At 42.3% G+C, this 15,701-nt stretch overlaps 1 protein-coding gene across 2 annotated transcripts in view; it reads left to right on the top strand.

Moving 5' to 3' along the window:
- Positions 1–216: 216 nt before the first annotated feature.
- Positions 217–15,701, top strand: part of opcml (opioid binding protein/cell adhesion molecule-like) — a 207,748-nt gene continuing 192,263 nt past the window's right edge. For both annotated transcript variants that reach the window (XM_028421837.1, XM_028421839.1), the window contains exon 1: positions 217–401. In XM_028421837.1, the coding sequence (XP_028277638.1) occupies positions 244–401 (158 nt within the window). In that variant the 5' untranslated portion in view covers positions 217–243. The remainder of the gene's footprint in view (positions 402–15,701) is intronic.

Genomic DNA, 15,701 nt, shown 5'->3' with positions numbered 1-15,701 from the left:
TTCCTAGAGCGGCTGCTGGCTGGTTTGCGGAAAGACACTTTTCTGTTCTGCGTTCATCGACACGGACAGTGGTGATATTTCATAACAAGCCCGTTTACTTGGAGCAAAAAAAAGCAGGTCGAGCGCCAGTACGCATTGCTTTTTTGCTGCGCCTTGTCTCCGCGCAGCTCAACACGCTAAAGAAATAGGAATTAGCCCAACGTTTTTTAAGTTTTCTTGGAAGTTGCGCAGCGACAGAAAAAGATGGGAATTTGTGGCTATCTGGCGGTGCCTGGGAAATGTCTTGTCGTCCTCGGACTTAAATTGTTGTTCCTTGTACCTGCAGGAGTTCCAGCCAGAAGCGGGGATTCTGTATTAAAGGACAACATCACCGTCAGACAGGGGGAGAGCGCCGTCTTAAAGTAAGTCTATATTTCATTATCACAATCATATCTACTCTTCTTCGCCTCTCTTGGCTTCCACAGCAGCGTGTGCAGGTCCGCGCAGCTAATCAAGTGCAAGCGTTACTAGAGGTCACCATAACCTATATAAAAAACGCACACGCTATATTTCCCGTTATAATGTGTGACAAGTTATGTGCAGAAGCCTGGTCAGCTCTTTGTCCTTGAATGTTATTGATCTGCATGTCTTGTTGAGGATGCACAGAGCCGAAATTCTCAAATTTAGCATCAGGAGGGGTTGCGTAAGTGATGAATTATTTTATATTTATATATAAGTATTTTCATACCACCCCCCACACACACACTTCAAGTACTGCTTTAGAAGGAGGAAAACATCTTTGCACTTAATCCTCTATAATAAATCTCTAATTAATCTCACACAGGCTGTTAATCTACAGTGTGTTTTTTCATGTGTTCTTATTACTATGGCTGGTTTGTACTTTTTATAAGAATAGAGCAGGTGTGCTGCTCAATTCCCCGCACCCCTCCACCCCCATCCCATTCCCTGCTCCATCCAGTCATACAATAAAGGCTACACTGGCAACCAAACTTCATACAAATAGCTGCAAAGACGTGTACACAAAGTGCAGGATTATGGGAATGCATCTGCATCTCACCTGACAGTGATGACAGGTGTCAAGTGCATAGGCTGTAAACATGAATTATCAGGTTTGTAAAGAACCATTTTAAATCTGTGTGGGGAGGCTTCTACCTGGCAGCCATGTTGGCAGGGTCACTCCTGGTCAAAGGCCAAATTGTGGTATTGAAGTGGAGCTGAGGTGGGCGGGCAACTATGAGTGAGTTGTCACTCAAAAGTGGGCACACAAATAATATTTTTAGTCTTGTTGTATATACTAACACACAGGGTTGTATAAATATAACGTTATTATAAAAACAGAATTCACTGAGAGAGGCTGTAAACATGCGTACTTTTGCTGGACATTGTCTGTGTGTTGCCCTGTGATGAACTGGTGACCTGTCCAGGGTGTACCCCACTTCTCACCCGTAGATAACTGGCATGGATTCTGATCTGTCAGAACAGGGCAGCAAAGTTCAGCTGGCTCCAAGCTAAAAGAGGTGGGAGGTGTTTGGAGAAGAATTATTGTGGTCTGATGGCTGTTGACACAGATGAGCAGCATCTTGGGTAGATGAGGTGGAAGGTGATCATGCACCAGAGAGAGTTCTTCATCCTTTACTGGCTTCTTCTTGCACAGGCTGTTAATCCTGTCTTCATTCTCAGCCATTACGAATGTGCTGCTGGCCTGATTAGCAGAGCTTGTTAAGTCTGCTGGTTCCTCTGAGTCCATCCATTTCACTCGCTTCACCCAGGCTGAAATCAACTTCCAGCTCCTTTGTCAAGCTTGCAAACGGTCGCTCTTGCAACGGCTGTCAGTTTTGTTACTTTTGACAGCCTGGTGTTTTTCTCACAGTTACAGGGGCCATCAAAAAAAGCTGCAGGGCCACCATGACCCTGGGTTGAATCTTAAATAGAAGAGGTGTAGAAAGTGGACTCACAAGAGCTGACAACACAGTTTACCCGGGGCCTCCACCTGCGCTGCTCTGCAATGTATCCAATGTGCGCCAGCATGCCTTTCAGAAAGCTGCTTTCTCTGTAATCCAGGAAACTGTGCTATCCTTTGAGCTTCTCTCCAAGCATGGAGAGGAGTGTGGTGATGGTAGTGGGGGCTGGATGGTGTTGAAAGCAGCAGAGAAATCATCCCAGCTTCTGCGCAATGGGGAAAACAGGCTTTTGTTGCTGGCGTATGATAGCATTGTCCACACATTCTGACAAATAACTGGGACATGCCTGGAGCATGCTGCAGATGAGCTGTGAGTTGACCTCTGATTCGACTGACATAATGGAAAATTAGTATGCTCTGCAATATTATGTCTTTTGAACAAACTACTACTAATGTTCATTACCTGAATATTACACTCTAACCTTAACAAATGTATATACATTGAAATATTTGGAAGGCAGCAATGTTTTTTCTCGAGTGAAGCATGTGTGCAAAAACATTTTAAAGGAGCTAATTTACAGAAGGGTTAAATGCTTGTAGGCCACAGAAACATAGGACATTTGTGTAATCCAAGCAATATATTTTTAATGAACAATTGCTACATCTGAATGATTTCCTGTTGCTGGCAGAATTCCTAGGGGATAATTTTGCTTCCATGGGGCTGTATTATTAAGACAGAGAAGGGCAGTGTCATTCTGACACAAAGAAAGCCACAGCCAACAGCAGATGTTAGCAGCGGAATAATTAGCATCATTCAACACAGCTTCAAAAAAATAAAACTAAATCATGTTAAAGACAGAACTGCCAAATCTTAGACGATATATTCTCAGGACCTGTGTGTTTCTAGAATTTTGTAGGTAATTTAATATGATTCTTTGTGAATAATGGCTTCTAATTAGTATATATATATATATATAATTAGCTGGAATGATGCCAGTATTTGCATCAGTGTGCCAGTTGTGATAAATATCTAAATATCTAATTAGCTGAAAAGTAGGAGGTTGGGTGACACACCCAGCTAAACAAGCCTAGTCCTGATGCTGCCGTGTGTGTGTGTGTTTGTGTGTCTATTTCAATGAATGAGTAGCAGTGACAATTAAGCACCAAATGAAGTGACTCTGTTGCATAATGTGTGAGATAATCGCTCCCAGCTATGGCTCTTCTGTTATTGTTGTTGCCAGTTATGAAGCAAGAGGGCGTTGCTATTGAATCAGTGGGCACTAAAATGAGATGAAAGTAAAATATTGAGAGGAATATTGTTTGTTTAATCATGTAATTTTTCAGACAGTTCATTACACATGTCAATAGCATAGATGTTGCCAGGATTTAAGAATTACTGGAGTCCAAAAGTCCAAAAGTAAATTTGAATTCTTCTGCACAATATGTTGTTTCTATTTATTTATTCAAATATACATATTTACTACACATCCAACTGTATACATAATTGCACAGATCTTTATTCCACTATATATTGTACATATTTTATTTTTCCACTTGTGTTTATATCTTTTTTATATTGCAGGCATTTTTAAGGATTTTTAAATTTTGCTCAATTATTTGTAAACTACTCTAGTAAAGTATATCTACTGTATCTATCTAAATTCTCTTTTAATTTTTCAATAACTGTAGATAAATTAACATAATAAATGTCAGTTATCATGAACATTTCTTGCCACCTCTGAAGGATTTTTGGCATTTAACAGTTTGAATAATATACAACAGATATTACAGTATAGGGTATTTAAGAAAAAACTTTTGAATATACAACATGTTCATAAAGTAAATATCTGAGCTGCATTGAGCACCTATACTGTACAACCTTCTATAGACACGCATCTAAAATCCTTTTATTGGCTATCGTGACAAAAGTTTTGCAGATGACGACTCACTTTATTGCAATGCAACCTTTGTACTGATCAAAGTCTATTATATTAGCAACAGGAACCTGTTATTATCCACCCACACACACCGAACATGCTGTGTGATCTTGGTGTTATACAATATCTCTGCAGATCTCTGTGATTATTTTTTGATTATATGCACCCTGGAGAACATACAAATGTCCCGACCTTAGGGACATCAGTGGCAGCTATGGTCATGATTGATGTTTTTTTTTCTTAGCATCATCAGTCAATCGGTAAGTAATCTTCAATGTAAAAGTAAGGACAGAAATCCTCAAAGAAGTTCCCATTATAACCTTGACAACTTTTGCAAAAATGATACAAAACAACTCTCATCCATCAAGGCATGGAGTCCCCTAGACCTCTGAAGGTGTGGTATGGTATCTGGCACCAAGCCTGAGATCCTGGAAGTTGTGTGGTGGGGCCTCCATGGGTTGGATTCGTTTGTCCAGAACATTCTACAGATACTCAATTAGATTGAGATCTGGAGAATCTAGGCAAGTCAACACCTTAACCTTATTCAATTCAATTCAATTCAGTTTTATTTATATAGCGCATATTACAATCAGACATTGTCTCAAAGCGCTTCACAGGAACCCCCCTAAGAGCACTGTGGCAAGGAAAAACTCCCTTTAAGAGGAAGAAACCTTGAGCAGGACCCGTCAACTTAAGGGGGAACCAGTCCTGCTGCTAGTCAGAGAGGATGAAGGAGAGAGAGAGAGGAGAGAGAGAGCGAGAGAGGATGAAGGAGAGAGAGAGAGGAGAGAGAGGATGAGGAGAGAGAGAGAGAGAGAGAGAGAGAGAGAGGAGCAAAACATGATACAAACATGATACAGTACAGAGCAAACATGACAGCAAGATGAAACAGTGATTATATTGCAATAGATATCTATATATATCATCAGTCCATAAGTAGGAATAGTAATTTGGTAGCAAAGATGAGCAGCAGGGGCTAGTGAAGTTGATGAGCACAGGAGAGATCAGGGGCCAGACTGCAGGTCAGTATTCAGGTCTTGAGACCTGCAAAGAGAGAGAGCGAGGCACAGAACTACGAGGAAGATAGTAAACACAGATTATGAGACGATATTACCCAGTATGAGCCAGACTGGAAGGATACAGCATTTATACAGGTGGGATAAAAGGTGGTGGGTGTGTTCACAGGTAGGGGTCAGGAAGAGACTTTACAAAGACAGGATGAAAGGAACAAAGGAGTGGAGTCACAAGGTCTGGGGTCTGGGAGAGTCAACAATAGACAGGAGGAGTAACACCTCAACCACTAGGGGGTAGGGAATAGGTCCAGGTTTCTAGACGCTTTGCGACACCTTAGCAAAGAAATGTATATTAGCTTGATCAATGGGGTAGACAAGAAGAGGTTAGGAAATGATCAACACTAGCCAGCTTGATCAGTGGGGGTAGATAACAAAAGGTTAGCAAATGGTAATCAAAGCAGATTCTTCATCACAAGACAGATTCTTCATCAGTACCCCCCGACAACAGGGGCCGGACTGCAGGTCAGCATGGTCAGCATGGGTGTTGAGACCTGTAAAGAGAGAGAGAGAGCGAGAGCGAGGCACAGAACTACGAGGAAGACAGTAAACAGATTATGAAACGATATTACCCAGTATGAGCCAGTCTAAGGAGAGGAAACTGCTCAGAGGATCGTGTATGTGCCCCCCGACAACGTAGGGCAAGAGAGACTTCACGGGCCGGACTGCAGGTCAGCATGCAGGTCTTGGGACCAGTGTGAGCCAGACTAAGGAGAGAAAGGGAGAGGTTAGAGGGTGAGAGGGAAACTGCTCAGTGGATCATGTTTGTGCCCCCCGACAACATAGGCCTAGAGCAGCATAGCTGTGCTACACACTAGGTCTAAGGCTAACTGTACGCCTTACTAAACAGAAAAGTTTTAAGTCTAGTCTTAAAGGTGGAGGCAGTGTCTGCCTCTCGGACCCAGATTGGTAACTGGTTCCATAATAGCGGTGCCTGATAGCTGAAAGCTCGTCCTCCCATTCTACTTTTATGAATCCTAGGAACTACAAGTAAACCTGCACTCAGAGATCTGAGTGTCCTATTAGGAACATATGGTACAATCAGGTCCTGCAGATACAATGGAGCAAGTCCATGAAGAGCCTTGTAGGTTAGAAGAAGGATCTTGAAGTGTATTCTTGAGTCCACTGGGAGCCAGTGAAGAGACGCTAGGACAGGAGAGATATGATCCCTTTGGCTGCTTCCTGTCAGAACTCTAGCTGCTGCGTTCTGGATCAGCTGCAGACTGTTGATGGAGTAATGTGGACATCCTGACAATAAAGAGTTGCAGTAGTCCAGTCTTGAAGTGACAAAAGCATGGATGAGCTTTTCAGCATCACTCTGGGAGAGAATGCTCCTGATCTTAGTAATATTACGCAGGTGAAAGAAAGCGGTCTTGGAGACCTGCTTAATATGAGAGACAAACGACATGTCTTGGTCAAAGATGACTCCAAGGTTCCTCACAGTCGTAGTGGAGGCCAGAGTAATTCCATCCAGAGAGAAAGTATTATCTGATAAACTAGTTCTGAGATGTTTAGGTCCAAAAACAATGACCTCAGTCTTGTCCGAGTTTAATAGTAAGAAGTTGGAGGACATCCAGTCCCTTATGTCCTTTAGACACGCCTGTAGTCTGACTAGCGGCTCTGTTTCTTCAGGCTATATAGATAGATACAGCTGGGTATCATCAGCATAACAGTGAAAGTTTATGCCATGCTTCTAGATGATGTTTCCTAGAGGGAGCATGTAGAGGGTGAACAGGATCGGTCCGAGCACAGAACCCTGTGGAACACCGTGGTTAACCCTTGTACCTGTGGAAGAAACATCGTTAGCATGAACAAATTGAAATCTGTCAGATAAGTATGATTTAAACCAGCGCAGTGCTGTTCCTGTAATCCTGATCTCATGTTCTAATCTGTGTAGCAGGATGCTATGATCTACGGTGTCGAAGGCAGCACTGAGATCCAGTAGAACAAGTACAGAGACGAGTCCCCGGTCTGATGCCATGAGGAGGTCATTGGTGACTTTAAGCAGTGCTGTTTCTGTGCTGTGATGGGCTCTGAATCCAGACTGGAAAGCATCGAGCAGACTGTTCCTGTGCAGGTGGTCATTTAGCTGACTTACAACAGATGGTCCTCAAACCACTTGTGAACCATTCACTTCGCACATATACAAAGGCAGCCAACCAGACCTTTAAATGCCAACTCACATTTTTTTCCTCCCTGTCTGAAAAAGGTTTCTTAAACCCTGCAGTCCTTGTCTCGGCAAACTCCGCTGTTGACCTGCCAAAGGCTGCAGACACTCCTGTGACACATGGTGTCACCCACCGTTTACTTTCACCTGCAAGTGAGCTCTATCAGTAGGGCAAGACACACAGGTGATTCACGCTACCCTCTCTCACCTCCAGCCTCAGAGAGCAAAAATAAGGACAATGGCCACAGGCTGGCTTCCGACCTACAGCTGCTTGTGTCTGCTGAAGTGTGAAGTGTCTCTGCCTTGACCTGTAACTACACACCAGGTGGAGTCCTGCCACTTGTAAGGGAGCTGTCCATGAGTATCGGTCGTCCTTCCTTATCCATATCTACATTGACAGTGGATGACATTGTACAGTAGACACACTTACCTGCTCTGAACCTACAATTTGGATCAGTAAATACCTACATAACACTCTCCTGCCTGTTTACATCTGTGAAAGTGGCCCAGAAAAAAATCTCTTCATTCAGCTTTAGTTGACAGCGCTCCAGTTTGCATTATATGTGACATTGATCTTCAGCCTGACTGAAAGCTGGTTGTGGGAGAAGATGGTAAATCCTGTTTAACATATAACCATTGTCCTTCAGGAGAGCAGTACTCAACTTAATGACATTGTCAGCAAGTAGTAAAACTGTGTCACTGTTGTTCAGCTACTGATGGGGACACTTCTTAAAATGTCAAATGAGAGTTTCTGCCACTACTGACAGTCCCTTTGTAATAGGGCTCCCTGTGGCCCTCCTCCCAGGTGGGGCAGGTTAGCGATGTGACAGTTGTGTGCCTGACCCATGGCACACATTGCTCACTAATTGACCTAATTTTTCAATGGTGCAACCAAAAAATATCTGAGGTCACACCGGTGCAACCAGCTGTTGGAGACACATTCTCCGCGACTCTTAAAAGTCTCCCTGTGGTCCAACAACAGACACATCAGGCTCATATCGTGGTCTAAACCAATCAGAGACGGTGAAGGGCGGGACCCCTGTGTGTATTTGAAAACCTGTCTGCTGCAGTTAGACCGAGGCCGCAGGAAATCCAGAAGAAGAAATACACAGACATATGCTGCGCAGAGCTTATGCTGTGTGCTAAAGCTCGTTCCATACTCCACGAAAACAGAGAGATCTGTTACCCGAGGTGACGAAAACGAGAACAAAATAAGTTTCGGCCCGGATTTTTTGAAACGTGTGTGCAGAACTCATACGGCCCTCTGACTGGACCGCACAGCGTTTCGCTGCAAAACAGCTGGAGCCTGTCAGCTGGAGCTCAGCTTTAGAAAGAGAGGAGACACTGAGGAAGAGGAAGAGAAGAGAGGAAGATGAGAGAAGAGAATACTGTAGCTACATTAGAAATGTGTTGAAGAAAACAGAATATATCTCAATCACAACTATTAAATAAATAATGGTACATATAATTGTAATCATTTTTTTAATTTACAAACAAACTGCAGTGTTAAGTGTGATGCGGTGCACCTAACTTCTGTGCCGGTGCACCTAAGAAAAAAAGTTAGGCGCACCAGTGCAACCAGTGCAAAAAGTTAGTCTAGAGCCCTGCAAGGGCTTTTTCAGGTGCAGAACACACAGACAGGGAGGAAGTACAATGATGACGAACAGTGTAGATGAGCAGCTGGCAAACAGCTCCTGGAAGGAAAAACAGGGCGCACAGAGGAGAGCGTCTGTGTGTGAGTGGTGATAAAAATGAATCCCAGTATTGATCACGGCATTACAATGGCTGGACGCACACATTAAACACCGTGAGACGGGATGTATTATTCCAGATAGTCATCCACATGTTCACAGAATTAAATTCACACAGAGCAGAAGTCTGCTCTACAGTCGTAGAAGTATGCCTCTTCCCTGAGCATTATCAGCTTGTTAGGCCAGGTAACCATGACTGTTTGCACAATTTGCAATACAATTGCATTGTCAACCTTTTGTGTGTAACATGCGCTGCGTGGGCGGGCCGTATGCACACACGCTTCTCGTGAAGTATGGTACCTCTGTGCCGAAACAAACTTTTTATTTTACTCTAGCCACCCAGGGAGCAAGGAGCGAGTTCTCTGTTCTCGTGGAGTATGGAACAGCTTAAGAATAATAAAGATGGAATTGAGGGCCTTAACATCATTCATTTTCTAAAACTAAAACTCTTTTGAATGCAGAAATTGTATTTTATGGCTAATGTTTTAGTTCTCAAAATCCTAAGCTGGACCCAAATATTTGTCTATTAGCTTATTAAATTTGTACCATGTCTTGAGTGTCACGTAAGGGAGCAAGAACATGTGGAGGACTTTTATGAGACAGTATGGCACTGTTGTTATATGGTGAGGTGGAGTTAGCACAAAAATACAGGACAACTACCATGTCCATGGGAAAAAACACATGACCTCTAAAACTAAGGCTTGTGACAGTTGTAATAATTGTCATGATAATTGTAGTACCTGCCCTAGTGCTTCTCAATTGTGTATTCTTGCTGAAGGATACAAGACCATAGGGTGTCCCAGTTCTCTAGTGTTGTTCTCCAGGGGAACATACTGTATATGCCCTGAGTGTGCCCTATCTGCAATTGTGCATTAGACTGCACTACACTTCGCACAACCAGTACAGAACAGTTGTTCCAGCAGCTCTGAACTGCTGAAGAAGGCCAGGCAGATACTCTACTTGTTCTTAATAACATCACTCAGAGACTCCTGCTGTCCTTCTGCTGGTGCTGCATAGGGAACATCCTGACCTAGTGTATCAGTGTGTGGCTCAGTAGCTGCACAGCGGCTCAGAGAAAAGTGCTCCAGAGGGTCATAAACTTGGCGCAGAAGATCGTTGGCTACCTTCTCCCAAGAACTACTAGTGTCTATTTTTTTCTATTGTCTCAGTAAGGGCCAGCATAACGACACCCAACAACCATAACTACACTTAGCAACCATAACTACACTCAAAAGAATTGCTGCTTACACAGGAATGTGCAATAGGTGGGAAGAATGTATGGGGTTGGGTTAGGTTGTTTTAACTTTTACTTTTAGTTATCTAGTACAGCTTTTTTAATCGTTTTTATACTACGTAGCATTTTGTCGAAAGTTGTATTTATAACATTTATAGTTTATATTGTTGAATGCATGTATGACTGTACACCTTAAACTGCTTGACACTTTAAATCTTGTTGTACATGCAGCATGTTACAATGATAAAAAATGTCAAATTTCACTTTTTTATGCTTTACATAGGTGCAGACAAGCTGACAGTTTTGAAGTTCAGGCCAGAGAATAAACCAGTGTTTCTCAAACTGTGTGTGGAAAGGTTACAACTGGGCTGTCTGCTGACCTTTGCCAATATAATTTTAAGTGTCAGTCAGAATCAGATCATGTAGAAGAGTGATTCTGTTTGGCGCTGATCCTGTTTTTGTCTCTGCGGTGTGTCTGTCATCTCTGGTTGATGAGTGTGAGGATTTGGGGCAGCTGCGAACTGTGTCATTTTGATTCATACTTCCCCTCAAAATCGAACCACACGAAAAAGCAATGGGTACAAGATCCATTCACCAACCAAATATGAGTGATCTGCCACCTGTGGTGCAGGATAAACTTCTGGAGCTCTTGTGCGATGCTGATCTGCAGTCCAGATTAGGTTGGCTTTTTCTCTCTAAATTCTTCCTGTCATGCAATGATGTCTTTCCATTCAACATACCTCTGCGAGACCACATTTGAGACCACGAACACAAAATACCGAAACAGGCTCAACACAGAAAACACACTCTGAGTGGCTTTGTCACCACGCTTTCCTGGTTAAAGTTTGAGAGACCCTAGAATAAGTGACTATTCCTGCACAGAAACACTATCATCATGTTTTGTCTCCTGATCAAACAGAAGTGATGTAGATAAGTGATGTCTTCCTTTGCACAGTAATGACACTATGCAAAAGTGCACGCTAACCATTGTGCGCATCTTCTCCAGTGGTAATTAAGTCGATTTCATTCACAAGTAAAAATGTGCATTTAACATAGGGGTGTGCGATATATAGCGTTAAAAGATCGTGAAGGACTAGAAAGTGTTGGCGATCTGCCAAGGCAGAGAGATCATCTTATCGTCCATAGAGCACTTTGTATTAATTGAAGTTTTATGTTAGCGCAGATGCATGAGTTTTTTTTCCTCAGCCAACTCTCAGTGCGCTTAATGTAAACACGACCAACCAATGACAGCCCCCCTGATAGGAAGCAATGGCTGAAAACGAAAAGAAAACAGAGAAATTGGTCCCTAAAACAAACTCCACTTTTTTGTTCGCTGCTGTTTCTGCAGTTAGCAGCGACACATCTTCTAAACTTGTGTGCGCGCGCAACATGTGCTGCAGTGGAAGGGCCGTATGTATACGTATGTATTATGCTACGAGCACGTACGCACCCACCTCTCATATGAGCACACTAGTAAACGGTGGAAAGAGCTGACAGCAGCAGTTCCATTTATCACAAATTGAACAACCATTAACCAGCAGATTCTCTGTGTCTATTATTGCATATACTCACGTAGTGTGACAAGTTGCCCCAAACTTAGCCATATTTGCTAATATTAGCCATATTTTAGCTTGTTAGCTTGTAAGTTAGCTTGAAGCAGCTATGTAACTCAAGTCTGGCCAAACACTTTATTCTCTCAGGTTCAAATGTTAAATAATGGATATTTGTGTCTTTAAGCAGACAATTACAAAAATATTCAGTTCTTATTTTTTACTTTCATATGTGAAAAATGGGAAATTTGTCCTCACCTCAGTTGACAGTATGCTTTGGTTTTCCCAGGCTGTATGTGACATCACATTATGTTTAAGCACAAAACTAGTATTCCACTTTTGAGTTGATCCCCTTTGTGGTCAAGTTATTGCAAGTGTGACAACTTACCTGTGTGACAACAAGCCCCGGGCTCCCCTACCCCAGAAGCCGTCTCCCACTTTGCTCAGTGAAAAGATGAAAGATAAAAAAATAGAGCCATATGTAATTGAGATGGCCTTATTGGGGATTTGGCTGCATTTATATATAATACATAAATTATATAAATATAAATAATTACACTATAAATGTGTGCTTAGAGAGTGGAAGAAATGAAAGCTGAGGAGTGGCAGAGCAATCCTCTTCTTCCTCCCTCGCTCCCCACAGGTGATTAAGTTAATATTATTATATTAGTTATTATTAAGTTATGTAGTGGCTGGAGTGCAAGACATATTGTATGTAGAAATGATTTTACATAAACTCTAAGGTCCAGACAGGCAGTGCCCCTCCCACAGGTTGCACTGAGGATGGAAGAAAAATGCAAACATGTTCTTTGGGACCCCAGCCTAACACTCCAAAACAGACCAAAACAGGAAATGAAATACAAATGTCAAAACAGGAAATAAATGAAAGAAAAAGCCAAACCAACTGTCCAAAGTTTGGCACAAATTGATACAAAGTGAATCGACTACTTGGTAGTGTAAACATAATTTGGTCAGTAGGTTCAGGGTAAAGTTATTTACAAAAAGAAGGCTCAAACTATGACTTTCTTTGTAATTATTTAAGTGAAAAAAAGAACCTGATCTCACAGAAATACGTGACATATGCACGGATTGTTAACACTGCATTGCGTAGCACTGACACGAAATGTAGTGAAATTACTTGCAGGCACCCTGGAAAACTGTCTTCATAGAAAGTCAATGCAGGGCATTTTCGTAGGGACGCCACAGTTTTTTAATACCTGTGGACACCATGGACATGAGCGGCAATAGAAATGAATGAGGGTTCGTATTATTATTACACGAACTACGAGACAAACCAGCCCAACACGACCATCTATGTCGACATACACATTTATTTGATCGATAAAAGTTTTTTCTAATGCAACAGTGCTTGATAGAATTGTGTGCGACAGCATTTCCTTATGAAATAATGGGAAATAGGGCGTGTGGAAGTAGTGTGTGTAATGTTTGTTGAAGTGATCATGTGGTTATTTCATTTTTGAGAACGACTGGATTGAAAGACTTGCTCTGGTCGGAAGCGTTGTTACGTTGCCATGGTAATGCAACTTGCTGGTGGTGACGTAAATTGCCTGCGACAACGCATTTCACTAAGCGATTTCACCTAAATACACAATATTTTTTTCTTGGTTTCCTTGTTTTATGTATACTTCATCTCCAAAATCTTCTACATATTTATCCGTGTCAATCTTTTGCCTGGTGCACATTTGTTCATATCGTTTTCTATGTAGTTGTGTATTAATATTTAAATTGCACTTCATATTGGTAGTAATCACAACAGTAAACATATTAATATTATGATATATAGTATTTAGATAATATAATACAATAGTATTTATATCTGCAAAGTTTTGAAGAAGACAACCGGTATAAACCATATGTTTCCACGGCAACAGACTTCACGTGTTATCTATCGCCTCATCAAGCTGTCATTCATTTGGCGGCTACTTGCCAACTATTTGCTATGTGCTTCATGCTAATTTTACCTGTCATATCAAGACAGCAGATTGACATCACCGTCCGCTAAATGACGGCCGTTTTCATGGTGGTATCTCCACCACCAAAATCTGTTCAACTTGTAGTTACTGTCAGTGAGTTGTCAATAAAATGCAAAGCAAATAAGATAAGATAAGAAAAGATAATCCTTTATTAGCCCCATGCAGGGGAAATTCACAAATAGCTGCACACTAGGAGCACATTTCTGCTTTTAACACATGAACTTTGAAGACAAAGTGTCCACTGCCCATGTTCACATTTTCTCCATGCTCACATTTGTTACAATGACTTTAATGTGTATGGCTAATCACTTACACCCCACCATGTTTGTTATAATCATTTCACAGTGGAAACACATCCACATCAAAATACTTCAGATGATCTAATAAAGTACAACAGTTACACAAAGAAATCCAACCAGTGTCATGTGATTATAGTTTTTTCATCTAAGCATGTTGAAAGTCAGGTTAGGCCTAAGCTACTGTGTGTGCTGCAGCAGTTCAGACTAATCAGTTCCTTTTGAGGAACTACTGGCTGCATGGGCCTTTTTAGGATTGACTTATATAAGTATCTTAAAACTTAAGTTGCAAATGGTCACAATGACAAGCTGTAACCCTCTTTTACATAAGATTTTATGTTTTACTGACACTGATTGTGGTCTGGTATAAAGGCATAGGGGCAGTTCAAAAACTGTCATGTGTGACCTGTAGTAGCTGTTGCTTATTGGGTTCTTCCCATAGAGCACTAGGAGCCTTCTGCCCATAGTGCAGCTTGGGGCCCTGTGTTCCACAGGTAAGTGACATGCATGGTCCCACTTCCATGTGATGTCAAAAAGACACATCAGACCAGGCCATTATTAGGGCCCGAGCACCGAATGGTGCGAGAGCTCTATTGAAATGCAAGCGTTTATTATTATTATTATTATTATTATTTTTGTTATTCTCTTTTTTTTTATATATTTGAAAATATTCAGCGTAACAACTACGCCAATCAAAATTGGTACGCTGTTGTATTGCCTCATGCCAGGAAACATGCCTTTGGAAAAAAAATGCCACCACCTACTGGGCGTCGGCAATCTTGGAATAACCTCGCCATGTTCCAATTTGCACACCCCGCGCTTTTGCAAACTCCTCCAAACTATCCTTGATATGGCTGAAAATTTGTATGCTTGCCCTTAAGGGGTTAGGGACCAAACCTTATCACAAACGCAGCACTCCCCGCACCTTTGGGCACTCCTCCTGGGGGATTTGTCCAATCCAGCTGAAAATGGGTGCACTTGCCCTTAAGGGGTTAGGGACCAAAAGTTATCAACAACGCATCACTTCGTCATACGCTGTGGCTGTGGCGCCACCACGAAATTGACCCTTCGCCTATGCACAGGAAATAGATGTTTTTGTGGCTGTATCTCCCTCATACTTCATCCTATGTGGATGAAACTTTGCAGTCATGCTGAACATCTGGCTCTGCACACACTGATATGCTGATATGTTACAGTCACGGCACCACCTACTGGCTGGAGGACCTGTCTTTTCTATGTGTGTGTTTTGGTGTACTCTTCTGGCATGCAGACCACAGCTCATGCCGCTACTGGGGGGAGAGAGGTCGTGGGACAATAGGGGAGGCGGCAGCTGCTGGTCCCGTGGACCGCAAGGACTGCGAGGGCCCGTCATCGCTGCTTGAAGCTTTAATTTGTGTTGCTCCATGGTCCAGTCGATCAGCATGGACACCTGCCTTTCCAGAGGCTATCCCCAAAAACAGGGAGCTTCAAATCTGGTTCTGACATATGTGACAGAGTTCTTCAGGAGCTTTCAAGAACACTTGGGACCATGTTAGAGGGTGCCAAAGTTTACTTTGACCTGTTGACCTCGGAAATCTAAATGGCCATAACTCTGCAATACAATTGGTCAGCAACAACTAAGTGTTCTTGAAAGCCCTTGAAGAACTCTGTCACATATGTTAGAACCAGATTTGCAGCTCCCTGTTTTCAGGTCAATCCCCTGATTTGACCTTAAACTGACAAAACCCATGAAAATGCAGAATCTGGCCTCTGAGGTTTAGGGGGCTACTTGCTGTTATATGTTGTCAATAGAAGATCCAGGA

Source organism: Parambassis ranga, chromosome 14 (genome assembly GCF_900634625.1).
Source record: "Parambassis ranga chromosome 14, fParRan2.1, whole genome shotgun sequence".
NCBI lineage: Eukaryota > Metazoa > Chordata > Actinopteri > Ambassidae > Parambassis > Parambassis ranga.
The sequence above is the reverse complement of the archived record's forward strand: the minus strand, read 5'-3'. Positions and strand labels throughout refer to the sequence as shown.